Raw genomic sequence first — 11,701 nt, forward strand, 5'->3', positions numbered from 1 at the left:
GTATACATGGTATATATAGGTAAGATGGTATAAGTATAGATGATATATGTATACAGGGTATATATAGGTAAGATGGTATAAGTATAGATGATATATGTATACATGGTATATATAGGTAAGATGGTATAAGTATAGATGATATAGGTATACAGGGTATATATAGGTAAGATGGTATAAGTATAGATGATATATGTATACAGGGTATATACAGGTAAGATGGTGTGATATATGTATACAGGGTATATATAGGTAAGATGGTATAAGTATAGATGGTATACATATACATGGTATATATAGGTAAGATGGTGTATATATGTATACAGGGTATATATAGGTAGGATTGTATAAGTATAGATGGTATAGGTATACATGGTATATATAGGTAAGATGGTATAAGTATAGATGATATATGTATACAGGGTATATATAGGTAAGATGGTATAAGTATAGATGGTATAGGTATACATGGTATATATAGGTAAGATGGTATAAGTATAGATGATATATGTATACAGGGTATGTATAGGAAACATGGTATAAGTATAGATGATATATGTATACAGGGTATATATTGGTAAGATGGTATAAGTATAGATGATATAGGTATACAGGGTATATATAGGTAAGATGGTATAAGTATAGATGATATAGGTATACAGGGTGTATATAGGTAAGATTGTATAAGTATAGATGATATAGTTATACAGGGTGTATATAGGTAAGATGGTGTATATATGTATACAGGGTATATATAGGTAAGATGGTATAAGTATAGATGGTATAGGTATACATGGTATCTATAGCTAAGATGGTATAAGTATAGATGATATATGTATACAGGGTATATATAGGTAAGATGGTATAAGTATAGATGGTATAGGTATACAGGGTATATATAGGTAAGATGGTATAAGTATAGATGGTATAGGTATACAGGGTATATATAGGTAAGATGGTATAAGTATAGATGGTATAGGTATACAGGGTGTATATAGGTAAGATGCTATATCCATAGATGGTATAGGTTCAGGGTGTATATCGGTAAGATGGTATATATAGGTATAAATGAGACAATTGCTTTTCATACTATGACTCTTCAGTCATAGGGATGAAGCATTGTGATGAGCTGTGAAGTGCAAGCAGTCGCTTCACTGTCTTTATATAACGCCAGAAAATTGTTATATCATCCTCCTGAAATAGCGGCCTGCAGTACACTCAGTCTGCCACAAGATGGCGGTATGGGGAAGGAGGGAGCTGTCATAGGCGGAGCCGGGTCGGTGCAGCGGCCGGCGATGTGAGCGGCCTGTCCTGTGTGATCACCGGAGACAGCTGGGAGGGGGGTCAAAGCGGTTGGGTACCGGAGGAAGGCCGCTCCTGGCTGGAGAGGCCCCGGGGGTGACAGGCTGGACATGCCGAGGTAAGAGGGGAAGGAGATCCGCAGCACACAAGCCATAGAGCCGAGCACTGCAGAGAAGTGCTGGATCATATGAAGATTATTATTATTATGGTGATTTGTATGTTTGCTCTGTCAGCTGGTTTGATGTCTGCATGGAGCTTGGTGTGACAACATGTCTGCATGGAGCTTGGTGTGACAACATGTCTGCATGGAGCTTGGTGTGACAACATGTCTGCATGGAGCTTGGTGTGGCAACATGTCTGCATGGAGCTTGGTGTGACAACATGTCTGCATGGAGCTTGGTGTGGCAACATGTCTGCATGGAGCTTGGTGTGGCAACAGGTCTGCATGGAGCTTGGTGGGGCAACATGTCTGCATGGAGCTTGGTGTGGCAACATGTCTGCATGGAGCTTGGCTGTATGGGGTCACCGTGTCTGGCCGTATGGGGTCAGATATGGAAAGGTCCCTGGTCTATAGATAGCCAACAGAATTGCCCAGTGTGAGCTCAGATGAGGAATTGGGATAGATTCTCCCAGCCCATCACCACGGGAGAGCGTTGATGCCAGCCCATCACCACGGGAGAGCGTTGATGCCAGCCCCTCACCACGGGAGAGCGTGGATGCCAGCACATCACCTTGATGGTTAATGTTCAGAACTGGAAGTGGAAAATATTTGACTGACCTCCAATCCTAACAATTGGCTGCCATGGTGATCCTCTGGCTTCAGTACGTTTTGAGGCGCCGACCTGGAACAAGAATGCAGTTTTGGACTTTCTACTCTCAGTGCTTCTTCCGGCTCAGTGACTCGGGGGGAATAGAAGCCAGGGGACTAGGATTCCTAGACGTGGCCAGTAATGGCGGCCGTGGTATGTACCTCAGTATAGGTGTGTAGTAGGGCTGCTGTGGTCTGTTGCATAGCTGGCATCATAAGGTTGATGGTTTTATCCCTGCCCCCTACCCCTGGCCCCGGGGCCCCTGAAAACTCCTATTTAAAGGTTTAAACGTTAACCTTCTTGTACTTTCCCTCCTTTCCCTCTCATCAATGTGTAATGTTTACATTCCTGCTTTTATTACATACCTGATATTAGACCCAATGATGTCATCACTGGCTCTCTGTGCCATGCAGGCAGATATTGCTGGTGGGAGGAGCTGGCAGGGTGCTGTACATAGCTTACAGAACACATCACAGCACCTCAGTACTTTTGTCAGCCCTGTGTTCTATCAAAGTTTGTGACTGCGTTATAATGTGTGACCGGTGACGTGGTCACACATTTTAACATAATCCCACCCACTTTTTCGGCTGTAGAATATGTGACCGGCAAAAGGAGAAAAATTCCAAGGCTTTTTTTCAGCTGTTCCAGGGCAGATCGGCATCGCAGATCGTATGTGTAGGAGAATTGGCCTGCCCTGGAACAGCTGATCGGTCCGGAAATGTCACTTCTATCCGACTTTGTAATTCCGCCCAATTTTTTCGCCTGGGAAATGTGGGACCGGTCACGTGGTCACACATTTTAACGGAATCCCGCCCAGTTTATCGGCGGTGGAATATGTGACCGGCAAAAGGAGAAGAATTCCAAGGCTTTCTCAGCTGTTCCAGGGCAGATCGGTTATCCGTCACATACCATCTGCAATGCCGATCTGCCCTGGAACAGCTGACAAAGCCTTGGAATTCTTCTCCTTTTGCCGGTCACATATTCCACCGCCGATAAACTGGGCGGGATTCCGTTAAAATGTGTGACCGGTCACACATTCCAACCCAGTCACAATCTTTGATGGAACACCCTGATGCAGGCAGTGTGCTTGCTTTTGGGAGGAGTTATGCAAATATCTCAATGCTTTCATGGGTTGGTGTCAGTCTGGAGGAGTGGCCATTCCTAGGCAAGCTAGATTTGCATGCAGACCACTCCAGGTAATGCTTTCATGAGACTCTGAACCTCCATGATTGACAGGGCTGAAAACTAATAAATGAAAGGGGTGGGCCAGGGACAGTCAGACTGGGGAAGAAACAGGAAGAGGCGGGCTCTGTCTGACTTGCTGCAGCTTCTAATGCAGATGGTGAGGAGCTTGCAGTGATATCAGAGGAAGCCATTTCAGTCCAGTAGAGGAGCCGGTACAATCGTGCAAGACTAAGGAAAGGCCGGAGGTCAGATAGAAGACTGAAGGGAAGGCCGGAGGTCTGATAGAAGCCTGAAAGGGAAGGCCGGAGGTCTGATAGAAGCCTGAAAGGGAAGGCCGGAGGTCTGATAGAAGCCTGAAAGGGAAGGCCGGAGGTCTGATAGAAGCCTGAAGGGGAAGGCCGGAGGTCTGATAGAAGCCTGAAGGGGAAGGCCGGAGGTCTGATAGAAGACTGAAGGGGAAGGCCGGAGGTCTGATAGAAGACTGAAGGGGAAGGCCGGAGGTCAGATTTAAAGAGACCGGACACCATGTTTTGTTTCCTCAGGTTGCATGTAGCTTTTAATCAGCAGTTCCCTTTCCATGTTATAACGCTGACCTCTGTTTCCACTGGGGGTGGTGAGGTGGGCACTGTGGTACCCAAGCGTGATGGTTCGGTCCTTGTGTGAGCTCCCGTGTCCTGTGTCTTTTAGGGTGACTGGATATGGAATACAATGACAAGCTGGCCAGGTTCCGCCAGGGTCATCTCAACCCTTTCAATAAAGCCAGAGAAGAGGAGTCCTGTGAGGACGGAGAGCCGGTGCCTTCAAAAGGTTTGTAAGATGGGAACAGGTGGGACTTACAACATGAATGTTGAAGGGACTGTTTCCATCACTACTTCCTGTTACGGTGACCGACCTCTGCTGCTAGTCTACATTGCACTGCAGTGACTGGTCACCGGCCCGCCTCCTTGTCCCTCAATTGACATCTGTACTGCTTTGGTTGGACTCATTGGCCCGCTGTGATCTTGTATCACGAACACTCCCTGGCCCAAATCTGAAGAGGCGGCTTTAATTACTATGGCAGTGCAAACCACATCTGACCAATCAGAAGTCATCTTTTCACACTGTCTACAGTAAGGTGACAGCTGATTGGCTGCTAGGGATCACTCCATCCATCATTGCTATTCGCTCAGCCATTTTGACCAAGACAACTTTGACAGTTTTTTTTAGAATTTTGACCAAAACCTCTTTCTTCTTTTTCTTCCAGATTTCCTGCCAAGATTCCCTCCTCGTCCTGAACCCGAATTCCGCAACGCAGACAGAGTGATGGATCTGGGGGTCTCAGAGGACCACTTTTCCCGGCCAGTGGTAAGCAGTGTGCAGCTTTTCTCAAAGTACAATATCTTATAGAACTGCATACATCTATACAGTGTGAGGGCATACCTGAACCGTCCATATAGAATTACATACATCTATACAGTGTGAGGGCATACCTGAACCGTCCATATAGAATTACATACATCTATACAGTGTGAGGGCATACCTGAACCGTCCATATAGAATTACATACATCTATACAGTGTGAGGGCATACCTGAACCGTCCATATAGAATTACATACCTCTATACAGTGTGAGGGCATACCTAAACCGACCATATAAAACTGCATACATCTATACAGTGTGAGGGCATACCTGAACCACCCATATAGAATTGCATACATCTATACAGTGTGAGGTCATACCTAAACCGACCATATAGAACTGCATACATCTATACAGTGTGAGGGCATACCTGAACCGTCCATGTAGAATTACATACATATACAATGTGAGGGCATACCTAAACCGCCCATATAGAATTACATACATCTATACAGTGTGAGGACTTACCTGGTGCACATTCAGGACAGCTGCTTAAACTTAGCTGCACATTGCCCCCTCACTAGCTCCAGAATGAGGAAATAAAGAAGCTTCTTTCCTATCTGTGCGAAGGGTTAACACAGAAACTACCCTGACCACTTCACCCGCACACACTTCCCACTGAAGTGACTGGAGGAATGTCTCTGTTTTTACCATACACACAGAAGCCATGCATGTATCCCTGTACAGGAGACAGGTGTATGTGAATAAAGGAGAGCAGTGGCTTAGCGGTTGGACTTGCAGCACTGGGGGTCCCCGGATCGAATTCTAGACGGCACCCTACCTGCATGGAGTCTGCATGTTCCCCCTGTGCTTGCGTGGGTTTCCTCCGGGTACTCTGCTTTCCTCCCACACTCCAAAGACATGCTTGAAGGTTCTTTGGCTCCTATCTAAATTGCCCCTAATATGCATGTGAGATAGGGACCTCAGATTGTAAGCTCGTTGAGGGCCGATGTGAATAAATAGTCTGTAAAGCGCTGTGTACATTTTTGGCGCTATAAAAATACAGGTGATGGAGAGTCGTGTATAGATCTCAGTTTCAGATAATGTCGGCACATCCCAGCTCCAGACTGCCATCATTGGGGTGTCTCCCATGTGCCTTTGCTTCCTCTCCCATTCCTGCTACCGAGGTGTCTCCGATGCGCCTTTGCTTCCTCTCCCCTTCCTACTACCGTGGTGTCTCCGATGCGCCTTTGCTTCCTCTCCCCTTCCTGCTACCGTGGTGTCTCCGATGCGCCTTTGCTTCCTCTCCCCTTCCTGCTACCGTGGTGTCTCCGATGTGCCTTTTGCTTCCTCTCTCATTCCTACTACCGTGGTGTCTCCGATGTGCCTTTTGCTTCCTCTCCCCTTCCTACTACCGTGGTGTCTCCGATGCGCCTTTGCCTATGTGCCTTTGCTTCCTCTCCCATTCCTGCTACCGTGGTGTCTCGAATGTGCCTCTGCTTCCTCTCCCATTCCTGCTACCGTGGTGTCTCCGATGTGCCTTTGCTTCCTCTCCCCTTCCCACTACCGTGGTGTCTCCTATGTGCCTTTGCTTCCTCTCCCATTCCTACTACCGTGGTGTCTCGAATGTGCCTCTGCTTCCTCTCCCATTCCTACCACCATGACCACGTTGAGATCTATGGTGAACTTCTCACCTCCAAAACCTTACTTTTTCTGGGTCCCCATCAATGAACGGCGCACCAAAGCTGCATTTGCTACTAACCAGAGTGTCACATGGTATATTATGTGGCTTGGGAAAGATGATTGTCGCTGGACGCAGGATAGAGCATCCGTCCCGAGGTCAATCATACATCCACAAACACAGGTAATTATACCATGCATGATTGCATGCGGAATGCCACTGACAGATGCAGCCTGCCATCAACTTCAATGGGTATTGCGGACACATCTGAACGGGATACCTGGGATTCTTACTGCATTAATCCGTAGGTTCTTGCTGCAGGAATCCCAGAACGGGGTATGTGTCCCCATGTGAATGGGGCCTAAGACTAATACACACATACTAGGGCCAGGTAAGACAATGGCCAACTAACATAAGGCAAGGGTAGGCAACCTCAACCCTCCAGCTGTTGTGGAACTACAAGTCCCATGAAGCATTGCAAAACTCTGACCGCCACAGGCATGACCCCCAGAGGCAGAGATGTGATGGGTTTTGTTTTTTGACCTGGGCACAGGTTCTCTTTACCACAATTGAATGTCACCGGAGTGAGGCGTGTTTGTTTCTAGCTGGGTTAATGTTTAGGATAATGGTCTGGGTTTCCCTGTACCTCCCTTATCGCTGCATTTCCTTCCAGACACTGCCTAGTATATTGATGAAAGGGCCAGGCAGTCTTCAAGCTGAACTATGACTCATCTTCTACTAATGATTGATCCTGAACTATGATCAGACTGGCAACTTTTACATACGCTTCAGATCAGAAAACTGTATAGGTTGTGTCCAGGAGTTGTATATTTTATAAAACAAACCTCCAATTTGTGGACATTTACAATTCCTATACGGACAGTTTCTTCATTTCTTGGTGACTACCTATAGGGGTCCTGTATACAGAGAACCCCCTCTGAATGTGTTCTGTATACAGAGAACCCCCTCTGAATGTGTTCTGTATACAGAGAACCCCCTCTGAATGTGTCCTGTATACAGAGAACCCCCTCTGAATGTGTCCTGTATACAGAGAACCCCCTCTGAATGTGTTCTGTATACAGAGAACCCCCTCTGAATGTGTTCTGTATACAGAGAACCCCCTCTGAATGTGTTCTGTATACAGAGAACCCCCTCTGAATGTGTCCTGTATACAGAGAACCCCCTCTGAATGTGTTCTGTATACAGAGAACCCCCTCTGAATGTGTTCTGGTGTATACGGGTAACCCCCTCTGAATGTGTTCTGGTGTATACGGGTAACCCCCTCTGAATGTGTTCTGGTGTATACGGGTAACCCCCTCTGAATGTGTTCTGGTGTATACGGGTAACCCCCTCTGAATGTGTTCTGGTGTATACGGGTAACCCCCTCTGAATGTGTTCTGGTGTATACGGGTAACCCCCTCTGAATGTGTTCTGGTGTATACGGGTAACCCCCTCTGAATGTGTTCTGGTGTATAACTGTATACAGAGAACCCCCTCTGAATGCGTTCTGTATACAGAGAACCCCCTCTGAATGCGTTCTGTATACAGAGAACCCCCTCTGAATGCGTTCTGTATACAGAGAACCCCCTCTGAATGCGTTCTGTATACAGAGAACCCCCTCTGAATGCGTTCTGTATACAGAGAACCCCCTCTGAATGCGTTCTGTATACAGAGAACCCCCTCTGAATGCGTTCTGTATACAGAGAACCCCCTCTGAATGCGTTCTGTATACAGAGAACCCCCTCTGAATGCGTTCTGTATACAGAGAACCCCCTCTGAATGCGTTCTGTATACAGAGAACCCCCTCTGAATGCGTTCTGTATACAGAGAACCCCCTCTGAATGCGTTCTGTATACAGAGAACCCCCTCTGAATGCGTTCTGTATACAGAGAACCCCCTCTGAATGCGTTCTGTATACAGAGAACCCCCTCTGAATGCGTTCTGTATACAGAGAACCCCCTCTGAATGCGTTCTGTATACAGAGAACCCCCTCTGAATGCGTTCTGTATACAGAGAACCCCCTCTGAATGCGTTCTGTATACAGAGAACCCCCTCTGAATGCGTTCTGTATACAGAGAACCCCCTCTGAATGCGTTCTGTATACAGAGAACCCCCTCTGAATGCGTTCTGTATACAGAGAACCCCCTCTGAATGCGTTCTGGTGTATACAGGTAACCCCCTCTGAATGCGTTCTGGTGTATACAGGTAACCCCTTCGGAATGTGTTCTGGTGTATACAGGTAACCCCCCCCTGAATGTGTTCTTTTATGTATACAGAGAACCCCCTCTGAATGTGTTCTGTATACAGAGAACCCCCTCTGAATGTGTTCTGTATACAGAGGACCCCCTCTGAATGTGTTCTGTATACAGAGGACCCCCTCTGAATGTGTTCTGTATACAGAGAACCCCCTCTTAATGTGTCCTGTATACAGAGGACCCCCTCTGAATGTGTCCTGTATACAGAGAACCCCCATCTGAATGTGTTAGAGACCTTCTTTGAGTGTGAGGTTAGGGGGTTAGGAGGGCATAGTAAGAACAGTCATGTAGCTCAATGATTGCTATGAAATGTTCATTGATTTAAGTAGGGTACGCGTTTCAGGGGTAAAAAGGTCTCTCCTGCTAAGCCCAAGCCGTATGAATTGTAATAAAAACTGGATGGTGTTCCATATGTCTGCTTTGTGACTTAAATACTAGAGATGAACCGATACCAGTTTCGTTATGGAGTACGAGTACCAATATTTTTTTTTTTCTTTCAGTACTCGCCAATGCCATACCAGAAGTCCCATTAAGGAGGCCGGGTGGCATGTAATGACTCGCCGCCTGGCTTCCCGATTAGCCGGGAAACAGTCTTCATGCTCCCTTGTCACCAGGTGATGAGGAAGCATGGAGCCTGCTTTCTGGCCGATCAGGAAGCTAGGGGGCAGGTAATGAATCGCCGCCTGGCTTCCTGATTAGCCAGCTTTCTGATCAATCAGTATGCTGGGCTGCGAGTAATTAAATCGTGCCCAGCTTCCTGATTGGCCAGGAAGCCGGCTCCATGCTCCCTCGTCACTTGGAGTCATTACCTGCCCCCTAGCTTCCTGATTGGTCGGGAAGCCTGCTCCATGCTCCCTGGTGAAGAGGAAGCATGGAGCCAGCTTCCCGACCAATCGGGAAGCCGGGCAGTGTGTAAAGAATCACCGCCTGGCTTCCTGATACTGGAAGTTCCGGTATCAGGATAGGCACCAAGAACATTTGGGCAAGTACGAAATACCCGCCCAAATACTCGATACCGATACTAGTATCGGTATCGGGGCATCCCTATTAAATACTATAGAACTGAAGTGTCAGTGTTTCCTTGTAGAGATGGGTTGGCCAGTGTCAGCTTCTCCACTGAAATTAGAGCCAGTTGTTGATCTCCTCTGGCGTCTGAGGAGGAGCCTGCGTCTGGTAGAATGTTGATGTCCATGGAACAATAAAGCTTTGTTGAGAAGAAACAGCAGCGCTGCAGCCCATCCTTTTTATGTAAGAAGTACTACTAGGGGAAGATGCGATCCTCAAAGGGCCTAAGCACCCACGGCTGGTGAGGCCATAGACTGAGCCTTGGAGCAGTTCTTTGCATCTACTTTCTGACACATATCAGACTTGGAACAGGATTCCAGCAGAGGTCGGGGGTCAGTTTTTTTTTTTATAAACGTAACTGTACAAACTAAAAAGAGAAGGTCTTTGGTTACTATGGGGAACTGCTCCCGATTGTGTCTGCTCTGGTGTTGATAAATCCCACCCTGTGTGTCTTAACAAAGGATTAAAGATCTCAAGGCTTGGTTGGTACAAAATGGTTAATGTACTTAAAAACTGTCCCTCAGTCTGTACCTTATCTACACATCTAACCTAAGCAACAGAAGCTGCCTGTAGTGTCCTATATATAATCCTGCTCCAGAGAAACATCTTAAAGAGGAACCTCACTCTTATCTTTTGAAGATGTATTTGTTGTCATTTCAGAGCTGTTTAGTAATGACATTCTACAAACACATACTTCTAGATAATTGCCGGCTTTTTATTTTTTTCATACCTTATTTCTATTTTCCTCCCCATTCTTCTCACGGCGGCCATTTTTTACTAATGGCAGATTAATATATCTCCCTTTACTTCCTGGAACTCTGGCACATGTGACTAGGACCTGTCACCATGCACATCATCATCTCTGGGGAGGAAAATGCCTTTCCCTGAGACCTCGTGAGATTATAGAGGAGATTTCCCAGCAATGCTCTGCTGATGTAACCTTCCCAGGATGCAATGCTTGGGCGCAGACTGCATCACTAATGCCCAAGAGGGCGAAAAACAATATTTGTATGTAAAAGAAAAATATGTTCAACTAATGAATGTAAGATGGTTTTATATCGGCATACTGAGGTGATTTTTAGTGAAAGGGGGTAAAGGTCAACTTTAACGGTGAGAAATATATATGTATATATATATTTCTAGGTATGCTGTGTGAGTAGGAACACATACCAAACATAGGGAGGGAAATGGAGAGTCCCATTGCACTCCTGACCGAGATGCACCATATAATGTGTTTTCTTCAAAACGAAATAGTTTTATTCATTCTTGCAGGTCATATGACCATGCGTGGAAATACACTTTAACCCCTTCGTGACTGACGACGTACAGTGTACGTCGCCAATGTAGATATAGGCAAAAAGTTGTTTCTTTTTTGAAAACCCGCTTTAACAGCGGTTTAAACTTACCTTGTTTTGTTGCGCGCTCCTGCCCGAGAATCCGAAACTGCTCGGGCGACCGCATAGCATCTTGGGTCGGGCGCCTGCGCAGTTCAGATTCTCAGGTGGGAGACGAGCAGAGACGCAAGGTAAGTCTATGGAAGCGTGCATCCGCATGCAGACACCGCTGGATCAGAAGTGCCTGCAAGCAGGGAGGAGTCGGCGCTGGATCGGAGAGCCGCCACACCGCTGGAGGGACAGATAAAGACATTAGGAAAGAAGAAGATCGGATTAAGAAACCTCATTTAAGGTAAGTGCTGACATCAACATTGGGGGGAGGGAAAACCATTTTTGACTTTAATGTCACTTTAAGCTTTTATTTGAAAAAGTTAAAAGCTTCAGAGCTCCGCATTGCGGAGTTCTAGTAACTGGTATACTTACCAGGCGGATTATTTTGCCTCTTCAGTAAATTAAATTGTAAAGTACATAATACACAATAATAAAAAGCAGCGTGTTTTATTGAACTGGTCCCATGGCGGCAGAGTGGTATATGGGCAGTATTACAAGTCATTTTGATTCTTTACTGCAAATGTAAGAAAATCCTTTAAATTGGGTTTTTGGCAAATCCTTTTAAATAGTTTTTTTTTCTTTTGTTTATTAAATGTCATGAATTTTTACATGTCCCTTTTTTT

The 11,701-nt window shown here is 46.0% G+C and overlaps 1 protein-coding gene across 3 annotated transcripts in view; it reads left to right on the forward strand.

Moving 5' to 3' along the window:
• The window catches only part of DEF8 (differentially expressed in FDCP 8 homolog), a 23,030-nt gene that overhangs the window by 1,695 nt on the left and 9,634 nt on the right, over positions 1–11,701 (forward strand). The window contains exons 2-4 of one of the 3 annotated variants that reach the window (XM_018566481.1): positions 3,981–4,100; positions 4,537–4,637; positions 5,637–5,640. In XM_018566481.1, coding sequence (XP_018421983.1) covers positions 3,992–4,100; positions 4,537–4,637; positions 5,637–5,640 — 214 coding nt within the window. In that variant the 5' untranslated portion in view covers positions 3,981–3,991. Of the gene's footprint in view, positions 1–3,980; positions 4,101–4,536; positions 4,638–5,636; positions 5,641–9,854; positions 9,861–11,701 lie in introns of all 3 variants that reach the window. The other 2 variants (XM_018566482.1, XM_018566483.1) reach the window with 2 other exon arrangements.

The sequence above is a fragment of the Nanorana parkeri genome, unplaced genomic scaffold, assembly GCF_000935625.1.
Source record: "Nanorana parkeri isolate BGI_ZX_2015 unplaced genomic scaffold, ASM93562v1 scaffold952, whole genome shotgun sequence".
In the NCBI taxonomy this organism is placed as follows: domain Eukaryota; kingdom Metazoa; phylum Chordata; class Amphibia; order Anura; family Dicroglossidae; genus Nanorana; species Nanorana parkeri.